Source organism: Branchiostoma floridae, chromosome 1, assembly GCF_000003815.2.
Source record: "Branchiostoma floridae strain S238N-H82 chromosome 1, Bfl_VNyyK, whole genome shotgun sequence".
NCBI lineage: Eukaryota > Metazoa > Chordata > Leptocardii > Amphioxiformes > Branchiostomatidae > Branchiostoma > Branchiostoma floridae.
This window is the reverse complement of record NC_049979.1, coordinates 10706060-10722522: the sequence shown is the minus strand read 5'-3', so window position 1 is coordinate 10722522 and position 16463 is coordinate 10706060. Positions and strand designations below refer to the sequence as shown.

Here is a 16463-nt window from a genome sequence, read left to right as displayed (position 1 = left end):
CGGATTTGGTGTTTTAAACAATTGGACAAATCAAGGTAAAATAACCTTCTTGGGCAAACTGGAAAGTCACGACAAGTAATTCTTCAAAGCTATCGCACTGAGCCTTGTCTTTTTTTAACTGTGAACATCAAATTGTAGTAAGCTCCGTTTGAAAGCAACACTCCCCTTCGTCGCTTAGTCAGCGCATTGCGCGTTTTGCTCACAAATCCCTTTTTCCAGAACAAGTAATGTTAGATAGGGCTCTATGGAGTGAAATATGTACTGGCATGGTCCGGTCGATAATATATGTAACTTTATGTGTGTCAGTCTGTAAATGGTAATGACGCCCTCATGCGGATTTAGATATAAGTACATTATATAATGTCAAGAGTGAAGGATGCTGGGTATCTAGCAGGAACCATCTTCGAAGAGAGATTTGAGCATTGATTCTTTTTTCTTTACTCAATATCCACTCATTATAACTTAGGTTTCTGGAATTATCTTTATAGATTTCTATGTTAAAAACGATATTACTTAATAATTTTGGAGATAAAATCTCTATGTTTCATTTTTATTACTGATTACTATTAATTAACCTCCTTGCTAATAGGTCGCAAGTGGTATCGTCTTGTTATTTGCATGTGTCCTTCATTTTAGGAAAGCACGTTGATTTCCACGAGGCCATGGCTATAAAAAAGGTTGAAGATACATTTTGGTAGCCTCCTGTCTGTAGCTGTATTCATTCGCGGACACAGTCGCTCTACAGGGTGATAAAACGACCAAGCTACAGAGTAAGTGGAAAAGCTGCGTGTATGTTGGTGAATTGTTTGAAGTAGGCTAGACATGACTCGTTGTTTACCTTCGTTCCCTGAACCAAATTCTTGTCATTGGGCAAAGCTGTTTACGCCGTGTTTAAACTGTTGCTGTCTTTCAACCACAACACGTTTCGTTCAAGTAGGGTATCTTAAAGGATTTCCGTTTGAGTATACTAACTATGGCAAAAATTATCTTTCCTTTCTGCTCGGACGGCTTTACTGTATCAGCTGTGTTACACAACAACAAAAGGCTGTGTTACGCAATAAGAACCGATTTGGTCGTGGCCATTGCTAAATCGAGTATACGATTGATATGAAATATAAAGGTAACATAGTTTAGTAACAAGTAGATTTAAGATGCTTTTTTATTTTATTTCCATGGCGTAACGTAATATTTATAGCAAAACGTAGCCGTATCATAGACAAGCCAAATTTCGTAACAGTTACACAACCAGTTACCAACCTGACCTACTTTCCGTTCTTCCATCCAAATATACTTTAATGACCTTACCCATATAAACAAGGTCAATAGGGCATGCCTGCAAAGGAGATAACGTTATACAAGGCAAATTTTATAACTTGCATAACCAGCTGGAGATAGAATTATTCTTTGTAGCATATAGATACAATTATATCAGTGTTGACTCTTGGAATCAAGAAGCAACATAACTGCATGTTACAGATTGATGGGTGAAAAGATAGCAGCAGCGACAGTTGCAAGGCTTCGCTTGCTTGCATCTTCTTTCAATAGGCTATGCAAGGAGGTTGGGCTATGTTAAAAGATTATAAGCAGTAGTCTCCACAGTTAGCCCGATATCGGTGATATCTTTCGTGTAGGGTCTACATGTAACTCAGTGTAGGTCCTGGAGGACCTTGAGACAGTCTTGCATCTTGGCTAGGAACTAATAAGATATGGCAGAGGTTTGAGTTGGTCATACATCCATTTTATCATGTATGATGTATGTATTCCATGTCTGATATGTCTTGGTACTTGGTTAGCACATAGCATCATTCATAATGAACAGTTTTATTGAAGTGTTCTTTGAGTACTGAACACATGATGAAAGGCTAGTGATCCTCCCTCTCCCATCATTTAGGAAAGCCCCACCATGTCTAAGGACATCATGATGGTGCTGGAAGGCCTGGGGAAGGTGGGACAGGCGCTGGGCTCCTCGCAGCGTGTGTACGTACGCCAGGTGTGGAACACCTGCAGCCTGCAGCAGCTGCTGCATGAGGCCCGAGGACAGATGGACGGTGCAATGGGCATGGCGCGATCAACGCAGGAAGGAGTTAAGGTAATGATTATGTTTAGCATTACCAGTCAACTGCCTTTAGTCTAGACATAGCACACAAGTTTTGTACAAGTGCAAGCTGGGTAAAACCTTACCATAGGTTTGATCGACTGGCACCACTTGGATGGATACATACTCTTTTCAATAATTGTGATGGGGTTCTTTCATGAGATCAGAGTGTGGCTGTAGTCCTCCAGCTATGCATTCCATTCAAGAGGACATCCTTAAATGTGGCTAGGTACTCAATTTTCACCTGAATGGAGTAAAAATGTGAAGCAGCATTACTTCACTTTATTTATCTACCAACTTACCAAGCTCAGGTCTTTAAACTGTAGGTTTGCCAATGTTATTTTTTTCTATGTCTCTAAATGGGGAAAAATTACAACAACAAAAAAGAGTATGAATAAAAACATATGCATGTTATGATGTGTTTCCTTCAGTCTACAATCAGGAGAACAATGGACAACATCTCTGAGAGGTCAGGGCTGGGAGAGGAGGTCAACATGACAGCAGCTACACCAGACTTTGACACAGCAGCAACAACCCCTGCTACAGGACCAGCCACAGATACTGGAACAGTCAACGGAACACGCCACTTCAGTACTACTACTAATACCACTATCAATGTGAGTTTTTAATGAAAAATTGTAATGCACGTTTTATGCAGAGGTTAGCTTTCTTTAGAATACTGTAAATGCATTTAAGTTCGCGGGGATTTAATTTCGCGGTAGCGGGAAACAGACTTTTCGCGGTGGTTTTAATTTCGCGGTATCGCCATGCACTATAGACTCTCACTGTTATGGAAAATTGTCCGCAGTGGTTTTAAATTCGCGGTGAAGTGGCCGCCGCGAAAACCGCGAACATTAATCCACCGCGAACATTTCTACAGTAACCTGCCTCAGAATTAAAGTTGTTTATTTATGATGTGTCCTTTTTTGGATTTATTTAGTTCATCTGTGTATGTTGTTATGTGGTATAAGCATCACATGATGGCAAACGATGCATTCACCTCTACAGTCTCACAATCTTACGACCTGTCCAGAATGTTTTATTAAAAATAAAGTAGTCATCCCAGTGGTCCCACGTATTTGGCTCTCTGTAGCTGCTGTAACTATATGTGACTGACACAGGTAGCCAAATCTTTATCCCAAAACTGTTTTTATTTGTAAGAATATTGGATTGTTCCAGGGAACAGAGACATGGATTTTGTAGAATCTGGTATCATCAGGCTTTTGTCAATTTCATCTTTCGCAGAAAAATGGCTCAGCCAACTTTACCCAGCAGACAAGAGGCTTCCACTATGAAGCCACCACACCTCCAGTAACAGCAGACGTTCTTAAGAAAAGTGAACAGAAAAAGGAGGAAAAGAAACCCAAGCTGTCCGCCATCAGGCCCAAAGTAGTACCAAAAGTCTTCAAATCTGTCGCGAGGCAAACTGTAAGTTGTGTTGTTGTTTATACTTTCTGTGTGTTTTTATACATTTTGCCAACTAGGTGTATATGTATATAATATCAGCTATTGCAAATTGTATTTTAATTCATGATGATGTTGATGGTAAGGTCTTAATTTTTCTTAAAAACAAATGATGATATTCGAAACAAAATGTGTTTCCACAGCTGAGTGGCCAGGCCAAGGCCAGGGCTGTGCCTGCCAGCAGGATCAGCAGACTGGTTAGCTATGGAGGTCAGATTTCATCAAAGTCTCATATTCATAGTCAAGCAAAAGTCCCTTGCTCCAGTGGTTTTGTGATACTGACCTAGGTTTTATGATATTGACCTTTGTAAATTAATGTTGGGCTGTGTTCCTCATCATGCCCTGAGGAAGACAGCAGATAGGCTGTTGAAGTGTCAGCACTGGTTCAAATTTCATTGTGAAATACATGTACAAACATTGTATTTATTGAACTACCAGCCTGAAAAACTATCTACGAGTCTTGTAGACACTCTCATAGCTTTGACAAGGATGCTGCTTTCCATTAATACTGAAATATACATCTTGTGATGATTATTGTATGTTATTTCAGGTCTTGCAGCTGGTTTGGGTGCAGGGGCGCTTGCTGAAGTTACAAGAAGAGGATTGGGTATGTCTGATAACAGTAAGTGATTTTATTCTTCTTATGTGGCTCGTATTTATCTGATTTGGTAAAACGTATCAGCCTTGAAATTGTTTATACTTATTTAGTGTTTACAATGAAAGTACAGGTAACCTCAAGTGTAAATGAACTAGAGTTGTCATGACTTGTCATATCAAACTGTTGTTGCAGAAGGCGGCATTGCTCTGTTAGACTCCAGCCCTTTCCTGACTCAGGCCAATGCAGAGCGTATTGTGGACACGCTCTGCAGAGTTCGAGGGGCTGCACTCAAGCTGGGACAGATGCTTAGTATTCAAGGTGATGTTTCTTTTCTTAAACTTTAAAGTATCTTGTCTTGTAGGAAGCTTGAAGGTAATGTCATATTTCAAAGTATGACTATTGTACACCTGAGTTTAACTAAATCTTCTGTTGCATACTGTTGCTCACTGTGATGTTCAATCCAACTTTACAGACAACTCGATGATGAACCCTCAACTGCAGAGAATTTTCGAGCGGGTCAGACAAAGTGCAGACTTCATGCCTCTGTGGCAGTTGGAGGTATGGTGTCATCTGCAACTCCTACATTACAACTATTGATTTGTACTTAATTGATTTGTACTCAATTTCTTTTCAACACCCACCCCTTCCCACTGAGGCAGTGACATTAGAGTCACCATTTTAGCAACCAAAATTCTCAGTAGTACTTCAAATGAATTTCATTGATAAAGAAGTGTATTTTGTCATTTTGTGTATTATGCTGTCTTCTTTCAAATCGTACTTTTACCCCTTGGATCATATTTAGTTTGTAAACTAATTCAATTCATAAATCAACAGGACATACAAGTCCTATATTTAAGAGTTGCTCAATGGTCTTCGTCAAGGGAAAGGGGGCCTTGTTAGAGAGCTGAAGATATAAACCTTTCCTTGTTGTGTACACTTCAGTATAAGACATCAAATGTTTGTTTCCCGACCATAGAAAGTGCTGGTTAAGGAGCTGGGAGCAGACTGGAGAGACAAACTGGCATCGTTTGAGGAGAAGCCGTTTGCAGCAGCATCAATCGGGCAGGTTCACAGGGCCAAGCTGCACGATGGCAGGGAGGTGGCCATGAAGATACAGGTGTGGATATTAGCACAACTTCATTATATCCCATGTTTCTGTTGTAACCTCTATCAAAATTTATCTGCAAGGTCCACCACCACCCTGAAAAAATGCATCCAATGTCCCCAGTAAATTGCACTCCAGCATGTATTAACTATAGTATGATACCCTTGTGGTTCTGTACTAGAGATCTCAGTGGCAGATACATTTTACCTGGTTGATAAACGTTACTTCAGGTTGTAAAAAAAATTGATATTGTTACTGACGTTAGCTTTAGTGATGATCTTGAGGTTATTTCTAAATCACCGCTTCTTATCAAACTCTTAAACAAGCTGCTTTGTTGTCCCCACAGTACCCAGGTGTTGCTAAAGGAATAAACAGCGACATTGACAACTTGATGTCAGTCCTGAGTGTGGCTAACGTCTTACCAGAAGGTATCATCAAAGTTTGTATTCTGTAATGTAGTGGCTTATGGAGAGGATGAAGCTCATACTTGGATACTATTGTACTTACCAATGCATTTCTTGGTGGTATTCAAAATTTTCTATTCCTTGGCAGATTGTGGAGAAACAATTTTCAGTTAAGTTGCAGTTGCATCTGGGTTTTGAATCCTAGATGATATGAACAGTGGCACTGTGTGGAATCTTTTAATTGATAATGATCAAGTCTATTTCGATTGATCTGTCAGATGCAATTGTTCAAAAGTAGTATGCTCACAATTTCATTTTCAATCTGTTATTTTGCTAAATGTGCAAAAACTTCGAGCAATTTGCTTGTCTTTTCTGAAGGCTTTTTCCTTGATGGTGTTACATAACTTACTGTTATCCTGCCCTCCTCAGGCCTGTATGTGGACAAGTTGGTGGATGTGGCGAGGAAGGAGCTGTCCTGGGAGGTGGACTATGTCAGGGAGGCAGAGATGACGAGAACGTTTGGGTACGGCTGAACTGATAATCTTCTTTGGCAGTAGCTGGTTGGCCGCGAACCATTTGGATGGAGATTTTGTCTGCCCATGGCAAAGATGTGACATGTTAATCAGATCTAGAATTGAAAACATGAGGACTTGATACTTTCCTTCTCTCTTTAAGCTATGAAAGTGTATGTTAATAACGTTTCCATTTACTGTTGTCCATTACCTTACTTTATGTTACGATTTTGTCTATGACATTTTTCCATTGTATGTATTAGGTCAGGCTGAAACTTTTAATGTGTTCTAACTTAATCCTATCATACATCTTGGAATTGACTCTATTTGGATCCACAATGTCTTGACATTTCTGTTAGGTTCCCTGTAGTCTTATGCATGAAGTACATCAATACAGTACCACATTACAGACATGGAAACTACAGAACAATCACACTAAAATACAAAAGATACATAACATCCAACAGCCATGTCAATAACATCTTTTTATAACTGATTTCAGGGAGTTGCTGAAGGATGACCCGATATTCTATGTGCCAGAGGTGATCACTGAGCTGTCCACTCCCCAAGTACTGACCACAGAGCTGATCGATGGCATGACTCTGGACCAGCTGACTGAGATAGATGAGGACACTAAGAATGAGGTAAAGGCACTTCTTCCCACTGTCATATCTTGAAAGCTGCAGTACCAAAGGAAGCTGCTAGGGGGCCCAAAATTTAATTCTTTCCCGTTTTTGTCACACCCTACTAACACACCAAACATGGAACCAATCGAGCCTCTCTTGAGTTCATGCTCACAGACAAATGCTAGTGACAATATGACCTCCATGATTATTTTACCAACTAGGTTGTAGGGTTCATGTAAATTATGTGTTCTCATGTACACATAGGCTTTAGGACTGGACAGTTATAGTTTTTACAGTAAGGAAAAGAGTTCAAAATGTATACATCTAAATGTTGCCTATTGCATTCATACTTTGTTGTATTTATTTTCAAAAACCCCTAGAAGAATAGTTCAAAGTGGATCAAAACAGAGGGAAATTCATACTTTTAAAGCAAGCATCAACAAATTGTATATGTAATGTAGCTTTGGCTGACATGGTGTGTGCTGTTTCCCTGTAGATCTGCCTGGCCATCATCAGACTGTGCATGAAGGAGGTGTTCGAGTGGAAGCTGATGCAGACAGACCCCAACTGGTCCAACTTCTTCTACAACCCTGTCCATGGGAAGGTGGGTCTTTCATTGGATGTTTTTGTTTCATAAACTCTTGACTGACCTGATCTCTATGGAAGTCCACTCTACCGACTAGGGACCTGGTCAGTGGAAATACTGTTATAAGTTAAGTCAGGCTAGGTCATTACATGACACACCTAAAAGCCACCAGTATTAGATTTGATCCATGATAAAATATGGCAATCTTGAAGTGTTCAGGTGTCCATTTTTCAATTTTGAATGTTAACCAAGGCAATGAAGAATCTTAAACTACTTTTGAGGGATCTAGAGTCATAGTTGAACTTTGATGTTTAAAATGTCATAACTATAGAATTGCATGGAATGTAAGACTACAGAACTGCTGTGCATTTATGTTTCATAATTGCCAAGCATCAGGAAAGTGATGTTTGATGTGGTTCCCTTACAGATCAACCTCCTTGACTTCGGAGCTACGAGGAAGTTTGAGGACAACTTTGTTGACAACTACATCAAGGTGATTATTGTTAGAATAACATAATTTGTCATCTCAGCTAGCATCTAGAAGGTGTATCTCACTGGACTGCACCAAATTGTGCTGACTTTGTGAATTTGTACCAATTGTCCTTGTGGTCACACTAACATGCAGAGTATTTGGGTATGAAGCCCAGATGAATAGGTTATTGGAGACATCTAAAAGAGATTTGCAGCCCAGGCACATGTTCAGGACCGGATCGAAAAAAATAGGGTCGAGAAATCCGAGAAACAACAAATAAAATTGTTGTGGCCTTAGGACCTGTTTGACATACTTGCATGTATAGGTACCAGTTGAAAAGTTAAGACATACTTGCATGTATAGGTACCAGTTGAAAAGTTAAGATACAGGTACCTGTTTGACATATTTAGACTGACCTTTCATCATGTCTTACCTATTGTTGACCCAGGTGATCCAAGGTGCAGCGATGGGAGACAGAGAGCAGGTTCTCAACTTCTCCAGGGAGCTGGGCTTCCTGACTGGCTATGAGTCTAAGGTAGGCTGACAGCATTGACACAGACACTTGCAGCCAAATGTTTTAAGAGAAAACTGCTTATTTCCCTTGGATAGGAAATATTATTGTTAAGCTGAGTAGACCGTATCAGGATTAAGCTCCTTACAGAATCCCTTAATGTTTACCCTTTGGTATCTTACACACACTGACATGGAACCATAAACTGCTGTATTTATTGTGTGCTTCAGCCAAGCCGCTCCAGCACTACATGCCTATGGCAGAGTTGTATTCCTCATTTAGTACTGGCCTGTTACACATTGATTGCCTCCCAACCACAAGTACATCTTTTCTCTTTGCTAGGCCTTTGAGAAAGCCCATGTGGATGCAGTCATGATCCTGGGGGAACCTTTCCAGAGCGAGGAACCGTTCGACTTTGGAACCCAAGACACGACCATGCGTATCCACCAGCTCCTGCCCGTGATGCTGCGTGACAGACTCGCCCCTCCTCCTGAACAGACATACTCCCTGCACAGGAAGATGGCTGGGGGATTCCTGCTGTGCAGCAAGCTGAAGGCCAAACTGTCCTGCAAGAGCCTCTTTGATGATATTTATGAGGGGTATAAGTTTAGCACCTGAGTAGGATTCGGTTCCTCTGTAGTAGTGTCCATGCAGATCTAAGAATCCGGCTCATTTCAGTGTTTTATGTCATTTTTTTCTGGCTGTTGGTACATCCCTTCTCCGTCTACGTAGGAGAAAGAGAGAAACTATGGCCACTAGAAAGAGGTATGAAGAACCTCAAAAACACGCTCAAAACACTGACCTGGACTCTACATAAGCTTGGGTATGACTGATGGGCTTTTATCTATCCTCATTTGCAGCTAGTCATAATGTGAGTGATTGTAAGGTATTATTGAAGGTACCTTATCCTCACCTCAAAAAGACAGGCAGATCTGGACGTGTGCCACAAGTTCTGTTACAAGAACAAGCTACTACTAGTAGGTACTTATAATTCAGCTTCATGCAAAAGGAGTGTTGAACCACCTTGTCATTGGCATCTGCTCTCAGGCTAATGTACAGTTATAGACTGTCAGCTTCCTGTGTTTGCTATTGGCCACACTGAACCAGACTCTTGCCTGGGTATTACATCTTCAGCCAAATCCACATTGTTGGTTCGTTTTACAAGAGGTGTGAATATTATATTGCTGACATAAAGAGAAAATCGCTTTACTTCTCTTCAAGTAGAAATAGATGGCTTCTGACTCTGCTTCAGGTCCAAGTATTAACACTTACAGATGTATATATTTGTAAATACTTCATGATGCTACATCAGTGCATGTTTCAAAAGAATGCAGAGATTAGATATAAAGTAGAGAACAGCACCAATGGTGATGACCATAATAAAGGAAAAGAAAAAATGAGACATTGTGGTTAATTGTCACATTTAATATGCCATTAGAGAGTAAATCATATGGCTTCTGCACTCTCCTCTGCAGAGCCTTGCCTGCATATATATAGGATATACTTTGGGGAGGATCTGCTAGAGTGGGCCGAATCTGGTTGATAGCTGAGGTTAGAGCCCATGCCCACAACAGTGGAAAACTCAGCCCTCTTTAGCAGAGCCTTTCCAGGGTAAATTGTATGGGCTGCAGGTGAGGCTCTGCATAGAACGACTTCTGCAGCTGCGATAGATACATCACAGGGTTGGGTGCTGCAGGTGCTCAGGGCATACACTCATGCGGCGGAATGAAGATGCTGGCATTGGAAATGCCGAGGGTCACATCGTAGAAGCTGTGGAGGATAGAAGACATCAGTCATTGCAGAAATATCCTTATCATCTGGAACTCCTGGCAATGATGTTTTTCAAATTGAAATTTGGGGGCTAAAATCATACATAGAACAAAAAGAGTGATATGACTACAGGACAACTTTGGCAATTCTTCCACTCTTAACACAGATGACTGGGAAATATCCTGAACAAGCCTGTTGGGTCACTTCCCCATCATAAAAGTACTATAGGCTTATATTGTATCAAATTCTGTACATGTAGAATACTCACTCTGTATTGTCAAAGCTGCTTTCGTTGCGGAAGTAGCGATCGTTGACAGGAACACAGCCAGCCAGTGTGAAGACACCAACAAACTCACCTGTAACAAGGTTCCTAAGTTACTAGAAAGCACTACACAAGAAGGTTGGGTTGTAAGTCAATCTCTAACAGCTTATACAAGTTAACACAGACTGAGCTGTGTGTGGTCTCACTTCTCAAGCATAGGGTGGAACCCAGAGGTCCTGGGTTCGAATCCCAACTTGGGGAAGCAGAGCCTCGGGCATCAGACCTCTGCACGTTAAAGACCCCAACACACTTATCGAGAGGAGTGAGGGAGACGTTACAGGCTCGTGCTTTCTCTCCTGAAACTGGATGATGACCATTATCATTAGAGTCTTGATGACCAATGACAAAAATCTTACCCCCCATCGACGTCCGCCCTCCCCACATGGTGACGTCGACTCCCTCGCCCGGCTGCCCCTTGGTCCCGATGGTGAACTCTCCGAAGGGATGGGCGTCTTCGGGGATTTCGAACCGGCGGAAGGAGTTGTTAAGCATCCTGGTCTCACATTGCTTGGTCTTCAAGTTGTAGCGGTATTCCTTACCCTGCGGCGAGCGAAAGGATGACAATAGAATGTTTGTTATGGCGCGAAACTTCCTGAAGCACATTTTAAATCACATAGAATCAACCAAGTCATAACGCGAAACTCCAGTCACACTAGTCTTTAAGTAGATGTAGGCATGATTTTGCTTTTTTATCTCTTCCTAGCAATCTGTGTTTTCAGTCTCCCTTGTCAAGAAGGCATACAGCTTAAAAGACATAATAAACGTCGCAAGAACACTTGAGCTGGATCCTGCATCTGCTTGGAGTATGAGTCGCAAGAACGGAAGGTAAGGGTTGAGTTGCAAATGGTGGAAGAAAGTCAAATCTAGATACTGATAATGAAAACAGGCAACACACAAACGAAAATCTCATCGTACCAATATCAGTTTAGTTCCTCATCTGTAGAGATAGGATAAAAAGAGTAAGATACCAAGTTCTGGATTGGAAGAGCACTCCCACTACTTACAGGTTGGGTGTTGTGAAGATAAAGCACATCGTAGTACTCCTTGTCCTCCCTGGTTTCTACCTCCTCGACGATCCGGGTCCGCATGTTGCGAGCATCGTAGGACATCTTGCCGCGGACGAAGTAACCCCTTATTGTGTCCAGCTGGACAACAGAAAAGAAAATGGGCCAATATGAATTCGCGAAAATTTAAGTCTGGCTGTATCAAACGGAGGTTTATGTCTCTGCCGCGCGGCGTGCCTAGAATTATTGTCGTCTAATCTGTGCATGGATAATGCCCACGCACATGGAAATGAACAGTCACCTGCTCACCCTGTGTGTAGTTTACCATTGACTGGTCTCACGTTGTTACGCCACGCCCCATTTCGTGGTTTGAACTCGAGCCAAGTTACTGATCTTGGTCTTTGCTCTCAGCGACCATCTGAGATCACCTGATGCCAGGTGTCGTAGGTGCACTGGAAGTAAATTAGCGATTCTATATCATAGCTTTTTTAGATCGACACAAATCGAATGGAACTTACTCTTCCAATTCTGGACTCAAACGCCGAGGGTGCCTCTGTGGTTAAAAACGAAATATTTTAGTTTAAAACACGCCATACATCCTAGGAGTAACAAAGTATTTCTAGCATAAGGTAGTGTATCTTGACGGAGTTTTCAGATTGAAAGCCTACAAACAGGGGCTATTGTAACAGGGTCGTTGCTCTCTGTGTTCGACTGTCGTAGAAAGAAAATCATAGCACATCAAACCAATGCAAAGCTATGGATATTATATAATTCCCTTGGTCAAAACAACACATGTTCGACTGTCGTAAAAAGAAAATCATAGCATATCAAACCAATGCAAGGCTAGGGATATTATATAATTCCCTTGGTCAAAACAACACAAGCGTATAATCCCAATAGGCACGGAGTTAGTGTAGGTGTAACATTACCGCATCTTTCTGGGACTTGGCTGTAGACGGCAGCCACCGCAACAAAGAGGAAGAGCAGAAGAGTCTTCATGTCGGAGCTCGAGTCTGACACGTCTTGTTCTGAAGCACCTCAGGTGGGACTGGTGGGCGGTACCTCGTACACGCTGACTCCCGCTGAGACGGGTAAACAGGCAAAAACTTCGGACTTGGAACGTCTGATCACAGGGTACAATCACATGGTCATGTCACATGATCTTTACAACCAGGCGATAGGTGACACTATGGATTAGATTATGTTTTTCACATCTTGGGGTCAAAGTACTTATGCCCGCAGACCCGTCAAGGCTAAGCTTAAAGTAACGCAAATGCTCTGTTTTGCCATTCTGTATCATAATGAAATTTGCATAAAAACGATGTTCTGTTGTGACGTTTGTTAAAATCACAAATTAGCCAACAGCGTGCATTATGAGATACGTGAAAGAAAAAGTGTCTCGTGTGAAGTTTTTCATATGTGCGACGAAAGTTGATAGAAACGTAACGTTAATAACGGAGTGTTATCATGATCAGTCTTTCTCTGCTACATTCTGAAACAAGCTCAGGAAGTAACGTTACTTCCCCACCAAAATGAAGTTCTACCTCTCAAACACAGATCACTTTCCCCGTGCTTACTTTAGTATCTTTCCCGAATATATCAAATGCAAATATCAGGTACTATTAATCTTTGTCCTTATCCGTTAGGACGTTTACCTTCAACTACGCTAACCTCTGATTCACCCCTAAAGACTATATGCGTCGATCAGTGGTACCCAAACTTTGATTAACCCACATTTTCTTAGCTGAAAAGCTTGCAGGGATCCTTGGTCACGCGTTAAACCTCATTGGTCACAAATGTGACGAAAACAGGAGAAAAATAAGTTCAGGAGACCTTATATCATGTGATCCAGATTTTATTTGCACTCACATCAGAACAGCGAGGTTTCTGAAGCTAGCCATTAACATAATATTTGCTATGGAGATGATTGTGACAAAAATGTGAGAAACGTTATCAGAGGACGGTGCTTCAATTTTGTAAAAGTAGCAAGAATTCAATGCAACCACTTGGTAGTATATCTATAGGATTGCTATCTCGAACACATGTTTTGACGTAGAGCTAAATCGAGCAGGTATTCGAGTGTAAAGCTAAACACAGGTATAACATTCGAGGCGGTTGTTCTTGCACCAACACTACAAAACGAAGGCCATGACATGTGCATGTTGTGGCACTCATGGAGGAGGAGGCCCCATGCATTCTCTGGGTGGGATGAAGACGTTAGCATCGGAGATGCCCAGGGTGACGTCAAAGAACCTACAGGACAAAAACCGTGAGAATCAGTCATCAAATATCAGAAATAGCTAATCTTTTAGAGACCACGTTTACTACATTAATTGAATCTTTGACACGAAGACAAGTCTACTTTCCCAAGAACATACTGTTACAGATGTTCTACGGATTTGGGAGGACTGATATAATAAAATGCTTACTCTGTCGTCACCCTGCCAGTCCTGTTGCTGTAGAACATGTCGTTGACGGGGACACAGCCAGTGCTGGTGAACGAACCCACCCATTCAAAACCTAGACAGACAGGTTTGTGGTTCAGTTATTGACTGTGGAATTATAGATCAATGAAGAAACCGTTAATGGGTCATAGTATCATCGATATGTTCTCCAAACACCTCATGTACTTGTTAAGTCAAACCGGCAAGTACAATCATCCAAACTAAAACTTTTCTCTGTGAGAGCCTCCACAGTTAGAAGGGTTATGGGAATATCCGCCTCGTTCGTCTACCACAGGTATCCGTGCAACAGTAGATGAACTGAATGTAGCTTGCTGGTAACCCGATTATCATTAGTATTTTCCACATATTGATATTATTGTACGATGCGTCTCGTCTAAGAAGGGCTAGCAAACTATGAATTGTCGTTACCCTCCTCTCGGTTCCGATCCCCCCACAAGCTAACTTCGACCCCCTCGTGCGGGGCCCCCTTGGTACCGATGGTGAAGTCGCCCATGTGTGTGGCGTTCATGGGGATCTCGATGGGACGGAATGGATAGTTCAGTTCCCGGGTCTCGCACTGCTTGGTCCTCAGGTTGAAGCGGTATTCTTTACCCTGGAGCGATCAACAGCTAAGAACGTTAGTTCGGTACGCCTGATAGTTCATGTGTTTATGAAATAATGTAAAGTTGCCATCAACGCAAAAACAGACGTTCAAAAAGCACTTACAGGCATTGTATTGTGCAGGTACAACACATCAAAGAATTCCTTCCCCGTCCGGCTCTCGTCGACCTCCTCGATCCTGCGGATGCGCATGTTGCGGCTGTCGTACGACAGCTTGGCGCGCACATAGAACCCCCTCGTGCTGTCTTGCTATAAGAGGAGATATGCATGTACATGTAAGGTGACTTGATGATTCTATATGGGTATGTTCGTACACATCCTTGTATTCCCTGATGTTACGAAAGGCAGCAAGTCCCCCCGCTGCTTCAGTAGCAGGGCATATTTCCACATGGAGAGGGTGCTAGCTCTTCCCCTACGTGCTCGAGGCACCTCCTCTAACCTGGAACCCCCATTTACGTCCTTTCCGACAGACGGTTGCAGCCCCAACCAAGATGTCCCCAACCAAGGATTGAACCGTTTAACATCGAATACAAAATCTCTGCTCTATGGCAAACTCGAATACGACAAAATCATATATGAAAGAACATGGTCCAATCTCCCTCTTAGGGAAGTCCTACGTAAGCTGAGTCTTGTGCGATTTGTTTGTTAAACTTTCAATGACCTGTGACCTCCAGTCGTCAGCTGACTGCGAGTTCTAGTGTATGCAGGCTGACCGTTATACAATGCCTTTGAGATGAACCGTGCGACCTGTTTAAGATTCTGCTTTTACGACGTAAATTCGATTCCGACTTACTATTCCGACGTTAGACTCAAAGTCGCTCGGCGCCCCTGAGGTTTGAAAAGAAAAGAGGGCAAAAACATGTGAAGTGCATTCTTATGTATAAGTATGGCTTTATACATGTAACGTTATCACTATTTCCGTCTGCGACTTTTATCGTTTAACATTGTTACCTCTGAATAAGAATTCGTAACACTCATTTTAGGGGTTTCTGTGAACATCTCCTTTTTTCCACGTGTAAATGTTCTTCTTTAAACCGAACTACAACAAATAAGAAAGACAGCCACTTTAGAAAGCATGTACGGACTTACTGCATGGTTCCGGTACCTGCCCGTAGGCAGCTGCGGCCAGTAGAAGGAGAAGCAAGGCCTTCATTTCAGAGCTCGGTTTCCACACGTCCAGTCAAACAGCGGCTCAGGAGGGACCAGTGGGCGGTACCGTGCACACACTCGTTCAAGTCAGGGGACAAGTCACGAGGGGTAGGAACTTTGGTACTATCAAGACTGTAAGACAAATATTGCGTAATCACGCCATGCTTCATGTCGAGGTGTGTGTCAGGTTAAGGACGAAGTCCATGCACGTTTACTTCAATCACCGTCGACCAAAATCAGATAAACACCCGATACGTAAACAACAAGCATCAGCAATGAAGCGAAGTGTTACCGGCCCCTTCGACACCTGGTAGCGCATTGCGGCCTCGCCACGGCTCGCCTTTTTTTCAGCAAAGAGCACCGGGTCACCCCTACTTTTCATGATAAGTGTGTTGGGTTCTTTTAATCCAAATGTTGGACAGCGGCTCAGATAATGTGGACTTGTTACCGGAGCGGCCTTCAAACTTTGTTTGCACTTCGTTGTGCGTTAGCACTGATGGGGGGTTCTTTGAACCCGGCCTCGGCACTTTCCGTCTCTGCATCGGAGCGATTTACAACCTTCAACTTGCATCGGAGCAGGCCCCAGGTTGCCAAAGCACCCCAAAACACATCCCGCTCTTCTCCCTGAGTTGGCGCGTCCCAGCGGACACACTCCTCATTGAGATGGCCTCACTCCGAACGGCGGAGTGACAGACTCCCATTTCAGCACCAAGGACGTCACCTGTGAAGGGACCATGGATACTGACACTTTTACGTTCAATGTAATACGTGGAAACCTGT

At 42.4% G+C, this 16463-nt stretch overlaps 3 protein-coding genes across 5 annotated transcripts; 1 reads left to right on the top strand and 2 right to left on the bottom strand.

Annotated features, from left to right (window-relative positions):
• Window positions 1-589: 589 nt before the first annotated feature.
• LOC118430767 (atypical kinase COQ8B, mitochondrial-like) lies at window positions 590-9738 on the top strand. Of its 3 annotated transcripts, none has more exons than XM_035841825.1 (16): window positions 590-770; window positions 1892-2089; window positions 2527-2712; window positions 3341-3523; window positions 3703-3769; window positions 4110-4181; window positions 4350-4475; window positions 4630-4715; window positions 5134-5274; window positions 5609-5690; window positions 6096-6189; window positions 6681-6822; window positions 7301-7408; window positions 7818-7883; window positions 8311-8397; window positions 8716-9738. In XM_035841825.1, the coding sequence occupies exons 2-16, from the start codon at window positions 1904-1906 to the stop codon at window positions 8989-8991; spliced, it is 1902 nt and encodes a 633-aa protein (XP_035697718.1). In that variant the 5' UTR covers window positions 590-770; window positions 1892-1903; the 3' UTR covers window positions 8992-9738. The 3 variants fall into 3 exon arrangements, with proteins under 3 accessions (XP_035697718.1, XP_035697795.1, XP_035697862.1); XM_035841902.1 differs by having other exon boundaries at window positions 600-770; window positions 1886-2089; XM_035841969.1 differs by having other exon boundaries at window positions 607-781; window positions 1890-2089.
• Window positions 9739-9783: 45 nt separating this feature from the next.
• LOC118432604 (mammalian ependymin-related protein 1-like) lies at window positions 9784-12605 on the bottom strand. Its single transcript, XM_035844271.1, has 6 exons — window positions 12399-12605; window positions 11988-12022; window positions 11470-11610; window positions 10822-11005; window positions 10412-10499; window positions 9784-10143 (listed from the first exon to the last, which is right to left on the bottom strand). The coding sequence occupies exons 1-6, from the start codon at window positions 12466-12468 to the stop codon at window positions 10074-10076; spliced, it is 588 nt and encodes a 195-aa protein (XP_035700164.1). The 5' UTR covers window positions 12469-12605; the 3' UTR covers window positions 9784-10073.
• A 703-nt stretch (window positions 12606-13308) lies between these two features.
• LOC118432521 (mammalian ependymin-related protein 1-like) lies at window positions 13309-15781 on the bottom strand. The gene is made up of 6 exons (XM_035844163.1): window positions 15624-15781; window positions 15328-15362; window positions 14640-14783; window positions 14343-14526; window positions 13899-13989; window positions 13309-13722 (listed from the first exon to the last, which is right to left on the bottom strand). The coding sequence occupies exons 1-6, from the start codon at window positions 15685-15687 to the stop codon at window positions 13641-13643; spliced, it is 600 nt and encodes a 199-aa protein (XP_035700056.1). The 5' UTR covers window positions 15688-15781; the 3' UTR covers window positions 13309-13640.
• Between the last annotated feature and the right edge of the window lie 682 nt (window positions 15782-16463).

Excerpts from the sequence above, each read along its gene's own strand:
- LOC118430767 (XM_035841825.1), top strand. The coding sequence starts at position 1,904 with ATGTCTAAGGACATCATGATGGTGCTGGAAGGCCTGGGGAAGGTGGGA. Across the intron at positions 3,524-3,702 it reads AATCTGTCGCGAGGCAAACT|CTGAGTGGCCAGGCCAAGGC; the intron begins GTAAGTTGTGTT and ends GTGTTTCCACAG. Across the intron at positions 3,770-4,109 it reads CAGACTGGTTAGCTATGGAG|GTCTTGCAGCTGGTTTGGGT; the intron begins GTCAGATTTCAT and ends ATGTTATTTCAG.
- LOC118432604 (XM_035844271.1), bottom strand. The coding sequence starts at position 12,468 with ATGAAGACTCTTCTGCTCTTCCTCTTTGTTGCGGTGGCTGCCGTCTAC. Across the intron at positions 11,006-11,469 it reads ATCTTCACAACACCCAACCT|GGTAAGGAATACCGCTACAA; the intron begins GTAAGTAGTGGG and ends CGCTCGCCGCAG. Across the intron at positions 10,144-10,411 it reads AGCAGCTTTGACAATACAGA|CTTCTACGATGTGACCCTCG; the intron begins GTGAGTATTCTA and ends TATCCTCCACAG.
- LOC118432521 (XM_035844163.1), bottom strand. The coding sequence starts at position 15,687 with ATGAAGGCCTTGCTTCTCCTTCTACTGGCCGCAGCTGCCTACGGGCAG. Across the intron at positions 13,990-14,342 it reads GGATCGGAACCGAGAGGAGG|GTTTTGAATGGGTGGGTTCG; the intron begins GTAACGACAATT and ends CTGTCTGTCTAG. Across the intron at positions 13,723-13,898 it reads ACTGGCAGGGTGACGACAGA|GTTCTTTGACGTCACCCTGG; the intron begins GTAAGCATTTTA and ends TTTGTCCTGTAG.